The following is a 20,863-nucleotide window of genomic DNA, read 5'->3' as shown; positions in this document are numbered from 1 at the left end:
TTGTAACTTCACTTATTTCCAAAATACTGTGGGTTTAGTAACATCTTAGATAAAAGAAAAGAGTCTTCAGGTTTATTGTGTGTAGTAAGATAATATTAGCTCAGGCTTAATGAACTGCTTTTGTACTGATACTCTGACCTGCTTGCGTGGATTTCCGTCGGGCTTTCTTAATATCCTCCTCTGTTTTGTTGCTCAATTTGATTTCAAGCTGCTGTGTTTTCACCTCAAGATCCTTCTGTCTGTCTGCTAGAGCCTTCCTTGCCTGCAAAACACAACAAAAACAAGTCATGTGAAGACAAGATTATATTTGGCATTTGGCAACTTTCCACAAATATGGTACAAAATATGCCATGATATTTTTCCTTCATCAACAAATGATCAGGGAAAGGAAGAGTCTAAAGAGTCTAGGAGAAAAAAAGTTGACCATCAACTTTAAAAGGTCAAACCAAAACTAGAAAGATTTTCCTATTCAATTTCAATTGAATTGGCATTTTGTAAACACTAAATTAAGACATTGAACACAGTTTAAAACCCTGAATTGTGTGATTTTTTAAATATTTTTAGCAAGTAAATGAGCATGTAAATAAACAATACTACGCCACAGTGGCTAACAGGGCTACGATTTTCATCTAAATTCGTTTACACAGTCAAGTTGTCTGGAAGTTGTTAGGTTATTAGTAGATGTTCCTACTCTGCTGTATAAAATCATATCAAGCCGTGGATCATGTGAGTTTCATTGTCTGCAATCCCATTGATAGCTGCTGCATTGAAACACAGTTAAACTGTGCTAAACTTTGACACATTGCCTATGGTTATTGTTGCTCATGTCATCAGAAATCACCAATTCTCACTGGAAAAGATTGACGGATAAGTGGCCTGGGGTCACTGCTGATGTTTAATCAGTGGGATAAACACAAGAGAATCTCTCAAGGCATTATACTGATGTGTTCTCATTTCTCATCCAGCCATCTGCTGTCCATTCACAAGTGTGAATAGACATGTCAACACACTGGCTTCAAGACATAAAGTGCAACCTGGGAAACATTTTAGAGCTATTTGTACCAACAACACACAGACTTGAAAAGAAAGTTTAAATATGCTAGACAAAATCACAATGGACTCAAAATTCCCTTGTAAAAAGGAAGTTAACTTTAGCAAACTAACAAGAAATTGTTGAATAAAGTCGTTATATGTTTGTTTTGTTTTTGCTCACAAAAAGTATTCTCGTCGCTTCACAACATAAAGGTTGAACCACTGTAGTCACATGGACTATTTTAACAAATACTACTTTTCTGGACCTTGTATGTGATAATTACGTTGCTTTCTCTTTGGGATCAGAAACCTCTCGGATTTCATAAAAAATATCTTCATTTGTGTTCCAAAGATAAGCGAAAGTCTTATGGGTTTGGAGCGACATGAGGGTGAGTAATTAAAGGGTTAGTTCAACCAAAAATGAAAATTCTGCCATTTATTACTCACCCTCATGTCGTTCCACACCTGTAAGACCTTCGTTCATCTTCAGAACACAAATTAAGATATTTTTGCTAAAATCCGATGGCTCAGCATTGACATCAAGTTAATTTACACTTTCAAACGCCCAGAAAGCTACTAAAAACATATTTAAAACAGTTCATGTGACTACAGTGGTTCAACCTTAATGTTATGAAGCGACGAGAATACTTTTTGTGCACCAAAAAAATAAAATAACAACTTTATTCAACAATATAGTGATGGGCCATTTCAAAACACTGCTTCATGAAGCGTCGAAGCTTTACAAATCTTTTGTTTCGGACCGTGAAAGTCATGTGATTTCAGTAAACGTGGATTCGTTATGTCATAAGTGTTTTGAAACTTCAATAATTCACATGACTTTGATACACGTTCCGAAAAACTGATTCGAAACAAAAGCTTCGAAGGTTTATGAAGCAGTGTTTTGAAATCGCCCATCACTAGATATTGTTGAATAAAGTCACTATTTTGTTTTTTTGGTGCGCAAAAAGTATTCTCATCGCTTTATAATATTAAGCTTGAACCACTGTAGTCAAATGAACTGTTTTAAATATATCTTTAGTACCTTTCTGGGCATTTGAAAGTGTAAATTATCTTGCTGGCAATGGAGGCCTCACTGAGCCATCAGATTTTAAAAAATATCTTAATTTCGAAGATGAACGAAGGTCTTACGGGTGTGAAACGACATGAGGGTGAGTAATTAATGACAGAAATTTCATTATTGGTGAACTAACTCTTTTAAGTCTTTTAAGTGAAGTCTAAGTGCACATAAGTGGCCTTTCATTTCATTGATATATTATCTGCACATTCAGTTTTTTAAAAATATACTTGAATGTCACTACAAGGGCACATTCAATGTAATTAAGTGCACTTCTTTTTCACAAGGGTTTAAACAAAACATCAATAGAGTTTGCACCTTTTCCACTGCAGCATAACGGCTGACCAGCTGCTTCCTCAGGTCAGCGATGTGGTGGTCGTATTTCTTCATGTCCTTCTTAAAGTTGTCCCCTCTGAAGGTTAGTAAAGGCTTCTCAACTTCACTCTGGAGCTGAAGACAAAGTCCTCAAAATCAGTTACACCACTGCATGGCATTTGAATATCGTCTGAATGAGCTGTGTGGTGGTTCTCTAAGACGACATTTACTTCATTTCAGCACATACTGTACAGTATTTGGCTCAAGCCCCAAAGTTTCCGCTTCAGTAATGATGATGATGTTCTTTAAGAAAGAGGGCTTTTGTTTTTGCCGTCTCCGTAAATCATACGTGATCTGAAGGAATTAAACTGCAGAATCACCTCCATCTTCCTGCAATTAATCACCCACACTGGCGCTAAATGGAGCACGTTAGTGTGAACACGGGAAAGCACAGCGGTGGAAATAGACAAATCACAGCAGACTGAGAAAAGCTGTGTAGCTCATTACATACAGACAGCTAATAACATCTCTGAGGGGAAGCTATTCAGCTCGGCACAGAAATGAAATAAAGGCCAGATACTTCATCTTCCCTGACAATGTATGAGTTTGAACTGCCAATTTCTCAGCCAGATCTTATACCACCTTTACTGAGAAATGAGTGAATTGAGTCCCACCTTTGAGGAGAACTTGAGATGGACCTCGGCTTCGTCAGCTAGACTCTTCTTGAGTTGAGCCCAAGCTTCTCCAAGAGTCCTAAATCAAACCAGAGCCCAGGAATGATGGTTAAAGCTACCATATTACTCTGCGGAGTGGTAGCACTTTTATTTTACAGTCCTGTTCCCCATGTACATACTGTGTACTTATTATAGTAATTGCAATAACTGGGTAATAACTAGGTACTAACCCTGAACCTACCCCTAAACCTAACCTTAACCCATGTAGTTGCCTTATATTACCCAGTACTTTATTAGTTAAGTACACGGTAAGTACATGTAAGTGCACGCACTGTAAAATAAAGTACAACCTTCAGAGTTATACTTCTTTAAAACATGACAAAATATTATTAAAACATAATGATTTAAAATGTACTTTAAAGTAAAACTTTTAATTTGACATTATTACAAAGTGCACTTTTTAAAAGCATACTTAAACATAAGTGTACTCTCTTTTTTTGTACACTCAGTTGGCCTTTTATTTCATTAAAATTATACATTTTCTGCAAGTACGGCTTTTAAAAGTTATAATTTTAAGATTTGAAGCACACTACAAGTGCACATTCAATACAATTAAGCATGTGAAAACATGTTTTTAAGTATGTGTTCATTTATTCTTGAACTCCCAGTCAAATTCTTTTAATAGATTTCATTCTTTTCAAATGGATCTAGATCAAAGCACAAAAATATTTTTATTATATTTTTTATCCTCAAATGGATGGAAAACAGCTAACAAAATGTCTAGTATTCACTCCTTCAATACTTCAAAATCATCCTTGTGACGTACCCTTCCTCTTGTGCTGCCATTGGAAACATGGAGAGTTTGGAAAGGTTCTTGGCATATTCCTCTTCGATTTTTATCCTAAAACATAAAATATTATAAAGAAAAGAAAGAGACAAAACAATTCAATGTGGCCTATAGTCTCATACAGTACTCCACTGCAAGATGACTAAAAACTTGTTAAATGAATAAATTATTATTAATATATTCAAATAATACAACTCTAATCTAAATTAAAATGCTAAGAACCACCTAAAATCAATTAGCTATCTATTTTATTGAAGAACATACACTTCTGGAATCACAGAATGAATTTTGGTTAATTTACGAGTTTAATATATCAGTTGTGTTAATTAAAAAGATGAAAATAAGCAATTTTGTCATAATTGCAGCATAAATACCATCTTAATTGATAACAATAGTGGTTGGGTCCTTTGAATATTGTGGACAACATTTGAGTACAAAAGGTTGAGAACCATTTTTGCTTCTCTTTAAAACTTCTAAATGAAAATTTCCTGATAATTTACTCACCCCCATGTCATCCAAGATGTTCATGTCTTTCTTTCTTCAGTCGAAAAGAAATTAAGTTTTTGAGGAAAACATTCCAGGATTTTTCTCCATAACGTGGACTTCAGCGGGATCAACAGGTTGAAGGTCCAAATTGCAGTTTCAGTGCAGCTTCAAAGGGCTCTACACGATCCCAGACGAGGAATAAGGGTTATATCTAGCGAAACAATCGGTCATTTTCTAAACAAAAATAAAAATACATAATACTTTTTAACCACAAATGCTCGTCTTGCACTAGCATTTCGATATGCACGCACGACGTAATCATGTTACAAAGGTCATGCGTGACGTAGGCGGAAGTACCGATCCAGTGTCTACGAAGCGAACTTGCAAAGATTAAGCCAAACGCCCTTTACAAAAAAAGGTAAAACAACGATATTGGATGATTTTGAAGTTGGAGGAGAAAATGAGATTAAGTTTTTCGCCCTACCACGGTACTTCCACCTACGTCACGCGTGACCTTTCAACGTGATTACGTAATGCGTGGCACATCGCAGAGCAGTGCAAGACGAGCATTTGTGGTTAAAAACTATATTATTTTTTTTATTTTTTTTAGAAAATGACTTATTGTTTCACTAGATAAGACCCTTATTCCTCATCTGGGATCATGTAGAGCCCTTTGAAGCTGCACTGAAACTGCAGTTTAGACCTTCAACCCAGTGAACCCAAGTGACGTCCACTACATGGAGAAAAATCCTGGAATATTTTCCTCAAAAACCTTAATTTCTTTTTGACTGAAGAAAGAAAGACATGAACATCTTGGATGACATGAGGGTGAGTAAATTATCAGGAACTTTTGATTCAGAAGTGAACTAATCCTTTAAGGATGTTTAGACCGTTTTTTCAAAGGCAAAAATACTGATTAAAGTCACCATGAAATCAAAATTGCTATTGTTTATATGGAAAAGTGCTGTTTTTACTATAAATTATTTATCAGTGAACATCATTATGTGTTTTAAATTCATGTGCCTCATATTATTTAATCAAAATATCTTCCCCTCCTCTTGCAGTGACATCTGTTCTCTTCTCTGATGATGTTTACTGGTGTGAGGGCGGGGCAACCTTTCACTCACATGAGATCCACCAATAGCAAACCACAACTATCCAATTAATTCCTTATGGACAAAATAAAGCCCTGCCCTACATATGTTCTTGTTCAAGAAGCTGTTTCACAATAGGGAAGAAAAAACTATCGCAACTTCCGTTTCATGCCAACTTTAAGAAAATGTTTGGCTGCAGTGTGTAATACAGAGTGAGGTGTTATATAAAGAGTCAGTATGAGAGAGAGAGGCTTTCCCACCTTTCTCTGATGAACTCTGCCATCTCTTTCTGCATCTGCTTCCCCTTCAGCTGTTTCTGCAGCAGCACCTCGAACCCTGACACTGTGGCCCCCTGAGGGTCCCTCTTATCGGCCTGCAGAGGACAGAGAGACGTTACACACGCTACCACATCATCAGAACCAGATTGTCAACCACACGTGAGCGCCATCAGTGTGTGTGAGTCACAACGTGGGTTTGCGTGAATCAGAGTGTGTGGGAGGGGGCGTACGGCCTTGCGGGTGTAACTGTGAGTGTGCGTTTCAGTGAAGGGTGTGTATAGGTTGTTGAGGGTATGACTAATGTAATGTGAGGGCTCCTGATGCAGTGAGTTAACGGAATATGCTTTTCTCTCTGTGTAGCCTATGTATGTGTGTGTGAAGGTGTAAGAGTCTGCTGTTGTGACGGCTGCTGACGTGCCAAGCCACACATGACAGAAGTGTCATAACCTCTTCACACGCTTGGCTTGAGAAGCCAGGAAGAATCATCCCGACAAAATACTCCTGTTAGCATTTGCCTGTGTACATGCATGTGTCTACATGTCATTTTACTCTCTGTCCAAAACTAAAACTGAAACCATAAAAAAACTGTTTTTGTTAATTGAAATAAAATGTATGTTAACCAAAACAAAATAAAAAATATATAAAAAATATATATATATAAAAATATAGTTTCTAAGGCATCATGTCCCATTTTTATGTAGTTTGAACTGATTAAACAAAATTAAAATTAATAAAAAATGTATAAATATATTTAAAAATATAATAAAATTGAACAACTTACTAAATTACAAATTACTAAAACTTTAACTTAAAGTGAACTGGAAAAATAAAAATAAAAAATATGATTGAAAACTACAATAGAGTCTCAATGATACTAAAACAAAAAATGTCGCCGTCATTTAGATTCTGCTAGTGAATGAACACTGACTTTTTCAGATGAACCGTAAATGTCACTCTTGATCTCATTCTCACTTTCTTTGTCTCATTCTGACAGGAAGTGTGTTATATCAGTGGGCCTCAAATTACATTTTTGTTACTCAATGGTGATGACCTGTTAAAAACCAATACGTACATATCACTGCAGTTTCCAACAGAAATGAACACTAGAGGCAGTAAAACAGCAAGCGCTTTTAATCGTTTTCATACACAGTTATGATTACAGGGTCAGATTATGGATTAATAAAGACTTGTTTTCAAGTCTCCTTGCACAATATTATGTTATGATCTCAAAACACTTTTTAAGAAAGTGCATGATTTGTAAACAAATACATTTTGGACTTTGCATCGCTTAACAAGTTCCATAAGGCTGCGTCCGAAAACTGGCAAATGCTGCCTTATAGGAGGAGGTAGGAAGGCATCAAGGCACGTCCAAATCCAATGTTAGCTTCACTTCCTGTCTCCTGAGAAACCTTCATCTGATCGATGTTTGAAGGCAGCAGATGTATCCTTAGGGGAAGAGTGGGGTAAGATGAGCCAGTGGGTAAGTTGACCCACCCCCTGTATCTTGGCAACAGTACACTTTTACTGTCATGTGACCATATATTTTGGAACCACCCATCATTTCTGTCAGACTGTGAAAAGGAGAAGCACATGGGAGGAGTGGAAGTCTTTAAAAACTAAAATGTTTATTAGTTTCAGTGACATTGATTCATTCTTATATAGTTTTTATTTAATTTTACTCAACAAACTCTCTGTTTAGTCTGTTTTTGGGAAGGTTACAACTTTGGTGTTCAACATATTGTTTCAGAAATGCAAACAATTAAAGATATTGAAATTTCAACGTCATCTGGTTGGTTTTAAGTTAGCTTTAAAAAAAAGAAATATGAATATTTGTAAAAGGAAATTTGATTATTAAATTAGTTTTAAAAATAGGTACATTACCTTTAAAATTTCACATGGGTTTGATTCAGATTCAGTTAGATGGTCAGTTTACACCCACCTACTGAGTCGGATCAACTTACCCCTAACCTGGGGTAAACTGAGCCAGAGTAACACTTTTTTATAAGAAGCCATATTTTTTAGAACACTTTGTCATAGATGTATTCTGATCATTTAAAATCCTAAAATTACTTTAAATACTTTCATTGTACTTCTGCCTCATTTTCCCTAATCTTGAGGACCACATGAGTAAAAAATGGCTCATCTTACCCCACTCCTGTGCTTCCCATTCCCACAATCCTGTGCTTTCCATTCTGTGACAGTTGAGCTAGAAAATCAAGATGCCATCCGTAAGTTGCATTTGCTGGTCAGTTTGTGTGTAAATGTATGTTTTTGACCAACATTTTCCACTTTTGATGTCATTTCTAGCGAGAAATTACTATTGTAGTAATTAAATATTTGTTTAGTTATCACCAAGGCTTTCTGTATTTTGCTGTAGATCATTAAACCGTTATGCTGCCTCAGAACTCTGTCCGAAATCTGTTTCGTGAGGTGCCTTCATTTTTATTTTAAAACATAATAGAGCATATGATTAAGCTTAGCACCAATCACCGGACATTTGATATCAGAACTGTGGCGATATGTACAAAACCAGCGTAAATAAAAACGTACCACATTCACGTTCATCAGTTTCGGGGAAAAACTGAACATGTGGACATTTTACATTAAAACTGTCACGAAACGCACGGCGCTACGTATTTCCGTTTTGCAAAAATGCTCCCACAGGTAGCCTACGTTTTATTCTAATGAGCCTGGGCTGATTTTTATCGTTTGGCATTTGAAAAGTCTGATCACTTTGAAAATAAGAGCACATCTCTCCTCAACATCTCTACTGTATCTCATAATTATAAGCAACAATATAGTGATGGTATCCCTTGCATATTTTCAGCATCATGTTAGCCGCACTGTAAAAAGAAACCTTCGTTAAAAATCTACCAGAAATAAAATCTATAGTTGTAAGGATGTTTAGATAAGCATGCACAACCACATGATGACAGTTTCCTTGTAGGAAATATCTATATCACTTTACTTCATGTTACTTGTGCCGGTTAATTATCAGATGATGATTTAAACCATGTTTCTAAGCCAATTGTCCTGTTTTATTTACTTTTTAACTTACTCATTTTACTTATTCTGTGTGCTACAATATAACATAAGTTTGTCACAATGAGTTGTTTTTGTCCTTCTAATGGTGTTAGATGTGACCTGTTCGATACTAATCCTTATAGTATCGTATCAGCTCTCAGCCACTGCGGTCCACCATGGACGATTGTCCTCTCTCTCTCTGTCTCTCACCCAGAAATAGTCGCAGTAGCTCCATTCATTGGGCTTGAGAAGCTGCTGCTCCGGCGTAGACATGGGCACAGGGAAGGTGACGCAGTTGATCTGTGGTGAGATAAAACAGAGGGAGGTCAGTTCACAGCATGTGTGTGCGCGTGTGCTGTTTTGTCAGGATGGTTTTATTTTCAGAGGAGTGAGACGGAACTGGCTTGTGAAAGTCTCAGAGGGGAGACAAATGAAAGGTCATGATTTAAAAGATAAAGACCGGTCATATAGACTGTGACCTATTACTGCCTGAGAATGAGCATAGAGATGGAGGAAGAGAGAGAGAAAGAGAGGGTATGTTTAACATGGCAAACTATTTTTAAAAGCCTGCTATTTTGAGTATGCACTATGTATAGCATGCATAGTCTGCAAGTTCTCTCTATACAGGCACATTTATCAAAGCACACTGCATGATCACATGTGAAGAATGAATGCTCATGTTTAATACTGTTTCACACATTTCTTTTTAAAATCTTAAGCAGTAGCATTCTGCTTTTTTGACCCACTTAAATAGGATTTAAAGGGGTGGTTGATTATGATTTCACTTTTTTAACTTTAGTTAGTGTGTAATGTTGCTGTTTGAACATAAACAACATCTGCAAAGTTACGACGCTCAAAGTTCAATGCAAAGGGAGATATTTTCTTTTACAGAAATCGCTGTTTAAGGACGGCTGGTAGGGACTACAACAAGCTTCTTCCCAGGTTAGTGACATCACAAACCCCAAAATTTACATAAACCCCGCCCCCGAGAGCACACAGCAAAGGGGTGAGGCCATGTTTTTGCAATACAGCAGGCCTATGTAACACAAATGCAACAGCATGTCATAAAAGCAAGAAGACAACATAAGTTATAACCGTAATTAAACTAAACTATACCTGTTCTGTCTTCATGCAGCATATATTCTCTGGCTCTGTAGCATCTTACAACAGTTCCCACATGAGCGATTTACAGATTATCATGACAGAATATGCTAATCAGTGACTTTAAGATAGTTAACTCCACATCAGCTACATAAATTCATCAACTAACCGTTCAGAAACGTCCTGTTGCATTCTACATGTTGTCACCTCTTCTTGTGTCTCTCCATCAGTTTCGACTCCGGTTTGAACATAAAAGGCTGAACAGTTTCTGATATTTTCAGTGAGTCTTCGTGAGGTAATCGGCACTGCTAACATGAGCTCCTGAAACTCCGCCCTCTTCTTGAGAGCAGCAGCTCATTTGTATTTAAAGGGACACACACAAACGGAGCGTTTTTGCTCACCCTCAAAAAGTGACAAATTTAACATGCTATAAAAAATTATCTGCGGGGTATTTTGAGCTAAAACTTCAAATACACACTTTGGGGAATTATTTTACATCTTGCAAAAGTGGCATTATATGACCCCTTTAAGTATGTAATTTCATAATTACTTCTATTGTCTTTGAAATATAGTTTAAGTTTGCTTGTCAGTACAGTTAATGTACTCACAAGAATTTATGGTAAACTAAAATATACATTATATATAAAATATACAAATATAAAATATACCAAATTGAAACTCGTATGCAGGTAAGTTGTAAGTACACTATTTAATGATTTGCTGACAACCACTAAACAAGTAATTCAGAGTGAGATTATTCCCAAACAATCACATCCAGGACTGCTATCTTTTCCTACCTCAGACTGCAGTTAGTGTGTGCGCTCATAAAGTGTTTGCGTGTACACTCTAGGGTCCATGGCGTCTCCAATTAGCCTGTAAGCACTGCAATTATGTAATGCTCACCATCTGTACCGCCTCCCTGCCACTGCCAAACAGGATGTACTCCCTACCATAGCCCTTCAGTGCCTCAAACACACACTCACATATTTATGCTCAAATACACAACTGTAAACAAATTAGTCTTAACCTCTTGTAAGCTAGATATTTTGCAAAGTTGTCAATGACTAATATATTCCATTAACTTTGTTATCTATTTAAAGGGATAGTTCACCCAAAAATGAAAATTCTGTCATCATTTACTCACCCTCAAGTAGTTCCAAACCTGTATGAATTTCTTTGTTCTGTTGAACACAAAGGAAGATATTTGGAAGAATGTCAGTAACCAAACAGATCTCGCCCCCCATTGACTACCATATAGGAAAAATAAATACTATGGTAGTCAATGGGGGCCAAGATCTGTTTTCCATATATATATTGACTTTTCTATCTTGCCTCAGCAAAGCATCTCTGAATGCTGAATCGTCGACTACAGCAGCAGCGTTTAGGTCTACATCACAGACAATGCAATGCAAATTGTGCAAACTTGAGCACAAAGACACACACACACACACAAAACGCAATTACGATCAAGACATTCGATAGATGGACCATACACACACACTTTGATAAGACCATATCCACTCACCCCAGATACTTCCTAATCTGATACCGTTTGAGCTGATTTACTCATTTGTGCCTCGTCACTTTGTTCATTTCATGCCTGGAAGATCGCTCTGATTGTCGTGGCCACTAGATTTTCCCTTACAGTGCCGCCACATCGATCACTCCTGTTGTTTATCCTTGCCTCTCATCCTCCACAAAATGAGCCCATTCATCAGATTCAGGCCCATCTCCTCTCTTATAACTCCTCAGCGTGGTGATAAGTCATTATCAGGAGCTTATTACACCCTCTGTCCACAATGAAATACATTCTCATCCACATATACTTAAAAATCCAGTTTCCTCTGGGCTGATGTAAGGTCAGTTCATATCCACCAAAAATGTAACTTAAGTCACCATTTGGGACACTTTGCATAAGTGCAGGGAGGGCTGTTATTCTTGATATTGTAGTAAACTAGTTTGGTTGAGGGCTGAAATTATTTCATATAGATCAGTTTTCAGTTTTATATTTCTTATGCAAATAACATTACCAAACACTTATGAAATACAATATACCTATAGATGGCCTATAGGGTTCTGGTTTTAGCTTTGGCAATTGCAAGATAGATGCTGTAACTAGACCGTCATGTGGGCAAAAATACTGTAATCTTATTCTTATTCGATCGGATTGAAAGGGTCAGTGTAGACCTGAAATAATCCAAACATTAGGAAAAAACTAAGCATGAAAATGCTTGAATCTTCTCAATCAGATTCAAAAATACCTTGAACACTTGTGCAGTGCTGTGAAGTACATGTTTACCAGCGGCCTTTCATAATAAGAGCTCTGATTACATACAATTTACTTCTTAGGAACATTTATTTACATCTTGTGAACTGGTCAGTGGAGAAGATATTTCACGATAGCTCCGGTAACATTATAGTGATGGCTTTCTTTAGTTATTAATGTGGTGACCGGGGCAATACGCATGTACTTACATTTTGTTTGGGCTGGAGTATATAAATGCATATGTAAATGGAAATGTAAGTTGCATTAAATAGATAACAGAACTTTCAGAATCTGAAATCGGACTGGATTCATTCAGACTGATGAAAATTAGTGCATGTATTGTTTTAATATATCATAAACGTTTTTACAATTGAACCACAATTGCAGAAAACAATGTATCGCACACTTTAAAACTCATTCTCCTGCACAGAAAACATGCACAATGAAGTTCATAGGCTGCTAGAAATAATTTAAGATATAAACATGAAAAGATTAACAAATCATCTCAGTGAAGCACAAAGACAAAATAAAGAGAAGAGAGGGATAGATTGACCAAAATAACATTGTTTCCTTCGCTATTTCAGCCCCACTACAAACTGATGTCGCTGCTCATCGGTATGTTTTGCTACTCACCTCGTATGTTTTGTCAATGGGGGCCTCTGATGTCAACCTATATTGCTATATCACTATATCAGCAATGTCAGCGTTAAATGTAAAGCAAAACAAAACACAAAGTGTAAAATGTAAAACAAACACACAAAGCATAACATGTAAAACAATAGGAAACAAAAGAAAAAAAACAAAGCACAAAATGTAAAACAAAACAAATGTGAAATGTGAAAAAAACAAAACAGTGTAAAATGTAAAACAAAACATAAAACAAAACAAAAACAAAAGAACACAAAGCACACAATGTAAAACAAAACAAAAACACAAAGCATCATCAAAACATCAAACAAAACAAATGTAAAACAAAACAAAACAAACAAACAAACAAACAAATCTTCAATCGTTCAATCACTCAATCATTCTTCAATATATCATCTTTTATGTTCCACAGAACAGTCATACAGGTTTGGGCGACATGAGGGTGAGTAAATGATGACAGAATTTACATTATTGGGTGAATTAACCCTTTAAGAGTTAAAGGGTTAGTTCACCCAAAAATGAAAATTCTGTCATTAATTACTCACCCTCATGTCGTTCCACACCCGTAAGACCTTCATCTTCAGAACACAAATTAAGATATTTTTGATGAAATCCGATGGCTCAGTGAAGCCTTTATTGAGAGCAAAGCCACCGAACTTCTCAAGATCCAGAAAAAGCTACTAAAGACATATTTAAAACAGTTCATGTGAGTACAGTGGTTCAACCTTAATATTATAAAGTGACAAGAATACTTTTTGTGCACCAAAAAAACAAAATAATGACTTTTCAACAATATCTAGTGATGGCCGATTTTAAAAAACTGCTTCATGAAGCTTTTGTTTCGATTCAGTGATTCAGATTGTGTGTCAAACTGCTGAAATCACGTGACTTTGGCGCTCCGAATCACTGATTTGAAACAAAAGATTCGAAGCAGTGTTTTGAAATCGGCCATCACTGGATATTGTTGAAAGGTGACCTATTATGCCTCTTTTGACAAGATGTAAAATAAGTCTCTGGTGTCCCCAGAATGTGTCTGTGAAGTTTCAGCTCAAAATACCCCACAGATCACTTATTATAGCTTGTCAAATTTGCCCCGATTTGGGTGTGAGTAAAAACAAGCCGTTTTTGTGATTGCTTTAAATGCAAATGAGCTCGTGCTCGCCACCCCCAACCTCGCTCGTCATTCCAATGCACTGAGGAATACATAATACAGAAGTTCACATAGCAAATATAACTCACAAAATGGATCATTACAAACTGTTCTTGATGCAGCATATAACATAGGTATGGCATGTATTTTGTAGATGTTTGCTAAAATTTGATTCTGAATGAGTTTGATTGTGTGATGCACGGCTAACATGGCTAAAGCCACACACTGTTGGACAGACTCAATAAGAATGAAGATGCGTTTATTAATTATACAGACTAACATACGTTTTTGGGTTAAAAATGAAAATAACGAAATGGCTCTGGTCTCTGTGAATACAGTAAGAAACAATGTTAACTTTAGCCACATTTAACAGTACATTAGCAACGTGCTAACTAAACACATTCAGGAAGACAATTTGCAAACATCACGAAATAAGTATTGGACCAGCTGGTATCGATCCATCTTTGAGAATCAATTTCTGTGCAAATCCTGTGTTTTACTGACGATCGTGTGAAGCATTCTAGTGTTAATGACTTACACATACTGTTTATGAATTTATATAGGACACATTCCCTTCATAAATAAAATTACACCACTGCGTCCTTAGTGGCTCAGATGCCAGGAGTTTATAGAGACACATATGTTTGCTATTATAGCCATTAACAGATCAGTGATAATGTTTACATAGCTGAGACATATATTACGAGCTCAGGGGCAGTCGTTCTTGAGTGCTGCTCTCCTGTAGAGATTTGCTCTGACACAACTCACCTTCCTTCACGTAGCTTTAGTAATCCTGAAGACATTCAAGTGTGTTTGATCAGGGTTGTAGCTAAACTGCAGGACAGCTGCTGCTGCTGCACTCCAGGACCAGTGTTACTCGTTGCTTGCAAAAAATGGCGACACCGTGGGTGGAAACATACAGATTCAGGGAGTGGTACTATCATAATAAGATCCCCTTCCTACGTCACGAAATCAGAACGGCTCGATTTGTCACATGCTTGTAGAGAAAGGCTTACCAAAACAAAGTTACTGGGCTGTCCTTTTTCACATTTTCTGTGCTGGTAGATGCACCAGAGACCCGATTATAGCACTTAAACATGGGAAAAGTCAGATTTTCATGATATGACCCCTTGAAAAGTCTTCTTTTTTGTTTATTTGGCGCACAAAAAGTATTCTCGTCGCTTTATAATATTAAGATTGACCACTGTACTCACATGAACTGTTCTGAATATGTTTTGAGTACCTTTCTGGATCTTGAGAAGTTCAGTGGCATTGATGTCTATGCAGGCCTCACTGAGCCATCGGATTTCATCAAAAATATCGTAATTATTATTCCGAAGATGAACGAAGGTCTTACGGGTGTGGAACGACATGAGGGTGAGTAATAAATGGCATTATTTTCATTTTTGGGTGAACTAACCCTTTAATTAGCTCTCACATTTTGCGAGTGTTTGACTGACATGTGATCAGGGGCCAAATGTTGTATTCCCTATAAAAGCTCCCTAGACAGAGCAGTAATCACCGCCTTTAAGTCAGAAGTTTCGAAATAAACCACAACACTGGCAAGCAATGTGCACATAACTGTGTTCCAATGCGTGTGTGTGTGCGTGTGAGCGCTCGTGTAGGGGAAGGTAAAAAACGGACGCATTATTTGTTTGGGTAAGCAGAATGTCTGTGCCCAGCGTATGTCTGGCACCGGCCCATGAACCCACTGCCCTACTCTCTTTTAATGCAGTAATGAAAACGGCTGCTGGAAACCAACTATTTCTGCTGAACAGCCGCAAATATCACGGACCTAATGATAGCATGCAGCATGCATGAGGGACACAAAATCACCAGGCAAACAAACAAATAAATCTACAAAACACCAATCCAGTCAGCAGGTTTCACTCCAACATACACACATCTATCCATCCATACATACAGATATCTCCACCGCTGCTCAGATTGTAGGGTCCTCAGCCTCTGTTGCTAAGCGACAAATTGCTTTTCCTGTAAAGGCATTTTCCCCCATTACAAAACAATATTTGTGCAATACTAATAATGGATGACATCATTTCTAAGTGCAAAACATTTTCGCAAACAAACAGGTCTCCAGATATTTCTAGTTCACAATATTCAGTTGTTTACAAGCGCGGGCACCACGACCAGCTATTGACAGCCACCTATTATTTCAAGTGCAGGGAAGTGCATCAGGAGCGAGTGTGAATCAGTCAGCCAAACTGACATGCTTTTGGCTCCACATTAGTGATACTCAAAAGATACTGAAGGTGAGCAAAAGGTGAAAGCTTCTAGGCCAGCCTTTCAAACACCCAACAACCTCACACTATTGATTCAACATGTCTCCAATTCAGTGGTTGTCATGGAGAATCACTAGTGCGTTTCAAGTGAGCTAAAAATACCTTGTAATATGTACAGAAATCCATATATGCATTACACTGTCAGTAATGCGCTTTGTAATATTGATATTTCTAGCTAGATTTTAGCTAAATGGTGCATTTAAAGGGGTGGTCGATTATGATTTCACTTTTTGAACTTTAGTTAGTGTGTAATGTTGCTGTTAGAGCATAAACAACATCTGCAAAGTTACGACGCACAAAGTTCAATGCAAAGGGAGATATTTTCTTTTAAAGAATTCTCTGTTTAAGGACTACAACAAACAGCTGGTAGGGACTACAACAAGCTTCTTTCTGGGTTGGTGACATCACTAACCCTAAAATTTACATAAACCCTGCCCCCGAGAACACACAACAAAGGGGGTGAGGTCATGTTGTGCTGCTTTAGAGAAGAGGAAGAGTTGCTGTTGACGGCGTCGGACTGCTTCACAAACGAGGGTCGATTCAATGCCGGATTTGAACAAAAGATTAACATGACGACACATGCTAGTCGAATCAACTCCACAGCAACTACATAAATTTATCCTCTAACCATTCAGAAACGTCCAGTTTCATTCTAAAAGTTGTAACTTCTTCTTGAGTCTCTCCATCAGTGTCCGACTCCAGTTTGAACAATGTAAGGCTGAACACCGTTACTGACAATCGTCATTTTGGCTGCGTGAGATTGTCCATCTTTGTTGTTGTTGAGTAAGTAAAGCGCGAGCTGTTAAAGCTCCGCCCTCTTCTGGAGCAGCAGCTCATTTGCATTTAAAGGGACACACACAAAAACGGTGTGTTTTTGCTCACACCCAAATAGGGGCAAATTCGACAAGATATAATAAATGATCTGTGGGGTATCTCTTTAGTCACCGTAGTGTTTCTAATGCTAAAATATAGTTATTGTTGGGATTTAATGGATTAAAATGGATCAAAAGCAAGTCTTTGGAAACAACTAGAAACTATTTGGAAGTCAGTAACAACAGAGACTGTGGAAAAGTACATAAAAACAATGCCAGCAAGAATGCAAGCTGCTATCAAGGCCATACAAAAAAAAAAAAAAAAAAAAAATATATATATATATATATACACACACACACACTGGTTATTATGTGTGAATAAAGACTATTTTGTTGTTTCAGTTCATTATTTGCCTAATAAATGACAATAAAAGTTTTTGACAGATTCCTGAAATATTAGTGATTTATTATGACAGGAGGTCTAATAAATTTAAGTACTGTATGTGTGTGTGTATATATATATATATATATATATATACACACACACACATACACACACACACTAGGTGTCTAACGATAACCTCATGTCACGATTTGATACATATCACGATACTGAACTCACGATTCAATATTATTGCGATATTCCAAGACATATGGTAAAAGGTTAACAAAAAAATGTACTGCTGACAAAATGCTAAATTTGGTATTACATTGGGGGTGGAAATGAACAGGCTTGGACTTGGTCCTGGTAACACAATGCACAGGACAATGGTGACACCACAATAAAAATATTCATGATTCTGAAGCTGAAAATACAGAATTATTTTAGACAAATATCTTTGCAATCTGTCACTGACTATTTAATGTAATGTAGGTGACTTTTTACTGGTAACATAAGACATTTGGTATTATCAGGAACCACAAATATTCCCCCATTGTATTATTATACATTATATTCAACATTATACTTTAATGTCGTACTGACACAAAAACTCTGTATTTTGGGTGAACTACACACAATACATATTATCTCTATCAACAATACATACTATTGCATTTTTGTATTGCGATATATTGTGAAATAATATATTGTTACACTCATGATATACACACATACATACATATCCATATATTTCCATATCCATATGTGTAATAACTGGAATAATGTACAGCCAGCTGGACATTATAAAGAACAAAACCCCTCAACCCTGGATCAAGACCCTTCTGATCACCCTATAGGGGTTTATTTTGCGATAATAACTGTACATTATCCCTTTTGCTTTAATAAGCGAATAGACTTCCTTTGTTAGAGGAAATGACACGTTTATTAACGCACACCACGTATGAAACTGGAGCAGTCTGTCTTATACCTGCCGCTAAAACTGCAGCATACTAAACACACTGTATGCTGCCTCTCTGAACAAACAGTGACAGGTTGAATGACAGCTTTCCTTTATTCCTGCCATTTCGCTCTCTTTCTTTTTCTCTCTTTGTGTGTGTTTTTATTTCAACACCCATTAGTCAGTACTATTGCCTTTGTCACCATGGAAACTGGACTAGACATGTCTTCCCCGGTTCTCTAGTTCCCTCTCTCTGGTGGGCGGTCTCTCTCGCGTCTGACGGACACCTCACCTGCCCTATACACACACACACTAGAATATCTGTATATAACTCACACTACAGGTTACATAACACTAACCAACCCAAGCCTGCCATAAACACGCTCACTGAATACTAATGTAAATATATACTGTAGTAACTACACGAAGAGGTGCCAGTCATCACCACTGACCATCAGTGCGTTTTAATGAATGAAAATTACCCGTAAAAAATATCACCCACACTCTCAAAGTGGATGTTAGGGCTCATTCAGAAGTGTGTGAATAAATCAGCGTTGCGAGATGACCTGCAGTGGCATGCGGCTGCAACATCTGACCTTCTGTGTGCTGCTTTATGAAGCATATCTGCATTTCCATATGCACTGTTTTTTGAAATCTTCGGCTTCCTATGAAACCCAAAGCACATCGGATATGTGAGCATATAGACTTAAACAATGTTTCCAGGTGAAGCTGGATCAAAGCAAGGTTCGAATACAGCTGCAAAGCAACGTCTCCGCACTCACACTGCATACATAATTTGAAAATAAGTGGCGCGGCTGCAAGCGCCGCGTACGTGCACGAGATTCCCACTGTCAAGCATCAGGCATCTCACAAAACAGTGTCCGTATATCTTGAGTTGGCATTCAAAATACTCTCTTCCTTGGTGTGGTTGAATTCTGGTCAAGAACATTTGGAATAGCAAGTGGTCTCTTGGGAAGTGTGAAAATTTAAAGACAAACACAGAGTGGTTCTTGAAAAGTGTCTGATATTTTCCACTCCGTTTTATTCCATTTGGTTCCATACAAAGCAGTTCCCGGGAGTTCCATCATAGCAATTAATCTCGGAATGATTATTTGAATGAATGCTTCCATGGTGAATCCTTTAAAACATGGTTTAGCAAAACAATGGTGATGTAATCCACTAGTCATAGTGCATCTTCAGACTCTCAGAAGCACACACACAAACTTCCAGCAACATCACTCATGAAACACACACACACACACACACACACACACACACACACACACACACACACACACAGGCGAAGCAATGAAGAGAGTGGCACAAAACACTGAGCAGATGTTTCACATCTGTGAAACACTTCAGGGAAACACTGATTTGAAATCCCAGGGGCCAGTTCTGCAAAGCACGCACATCCTGGCTCTTTCTGATCGACGTTATCATTAAAGCTGATCAATTGAGTGACTGATGCATTTAAGAGCATCTCATCTATACATCCAATTGACAGCAGTGTAAGTGTGTAGGTTTAATCAATTGTCAATACTCACAGTGATTTTGGTCTCCTTGATCTCCTTCTCCTTATTCTGCCTCCTGGCCGGGGATGTGGACCCTGGGCTCTGGGGGGACAGACAGGAGGCATCATCAAAACTGCCGTCCGCATCAAAGCTTTCCTCCATCTCCATTGCTCCGTGCCTGCTCTCTTTCTTTCTCTTGCTATCTCACTCTTTTTACACTTTCACGCCGCTGCTCTGCTGCTCGACTCCCGCGTGCAGTCTGACTGCCTGGCTCTGTTGCTGTGGCGAGCGATGCAGAGTGGAGCGTGTGTGTGGAGGGGGGCGGCAGTGGGGGGGTGGGGGTCTTGGGGGGAGGGGGGTCGTGGAAGCGTGACGGAGTGAGAGAGAGAGAGAGAGAGAGAGAGAGGGAACTAGGCAGAGAGAGTAGGTGAGGTACACAAGACTTCAATTACAGTTAAGAGGGCACATGGTCAACAGAAAAGAGGGTGAATCTCATGAAAGTGTTAAGCAAAAAAAAGAAATTAAGGTTTTTGAGGAAAACAGTGGTTACCAGTGGGTTGAAGGTCCAAATTGCAGTTTCAATGCAGCTTCTACATGATCCCAGATGAGGAATAAGGGTCTTATCTAGCGAAACAATCTGTCATTTTCTAATGAAAAAATAAAAAAATCATATACTTTTTAACCGCAAATGCTCATCTTGCACTAGCGTCCACGACTTCACGCATTACGTAATCACGTTGGAAAGGTTATGCGTGACGTAGGCGGAAGTACCGTCCCAGTGTTTACAAAGCGAATGTGCAAAGACTAAATCAAATGCCCTTTACAAAAAAACAAAACAAAAAAAAAAAAAAAGGTAAAAACCATGTCGGACGATTTTGAAGTTGGAGGAGAAATTGAGAGAGTTTTT

At 37.8% G+C, this 20,863-nt stretch overlaps 1 protein-coding gene across 4 annotated transcripts in view; it reads right to left on the bottom strand.

Moving 5' to 3' along the window:
- Positions 1–20,863, bottom strand: part of gas7a (growth arrest-specific 7a) — a 47,019-nt gene that overhangs the window by 11,789 nt on the left and 14,367 nt on the right. For 2 of the 4 annotated variants that reach the window (XM_051886523.1, XM_051886525.1), the window contains 7 exons: positions 19,990–20,058; positions 9,036–9,125; positions 5,784–5,896; positions 3,923–3,997; positions 3,097–3,175; positions 2,426–2,557; positions 139–262 (listed from right to left, as the gene is read on the bottom strand). In XM_051886523.1, the coding sequence (XP_051742483.1) occupies positions 139–262; positions 2,426–2,557; positions 3,097–3,175; positions 3,923–3,997; positions 5,784–5,896; positions 9,036–9,125; positions 19,990–20,058 (682 nt within the window). Of the gene's footprint in view, positions 1–138; positions 263–2,425; positions 2,558–3,096; positions 3,176–3,922; positions 3,998–5,783; positions 5,897–9,035; positions 9,126–14,758; positions 14,832–19,989; positions 20,254–20,863 lie in introns of those variants that run through there. The other 2 variants (XM_051886524.1, XM_051886527.1) reach the window with 2 other exon arrangements.

Source organism: Ctenopharyngodon idella, chromosome 3 (genome assembly GCF_019924925.1).
Source record: "Ctenopharyngodon idella isolate HZGC_01 chromosome 3, HZGC01, whole genome shotgun sequence".
NCBI classification, from domain to species: domain Eukaryota; kingdom Metazoa; phylum Chordata; class Actinopteri; order Cypriniformes; family Xenocyprididae; genus Ctenopharyngodon; species Ctenopharyngodon idella.
Note: the sequence above shows the minus strand (reverse complement) of the source record. Positions and strands in the feature narration are given on the sequence as shown.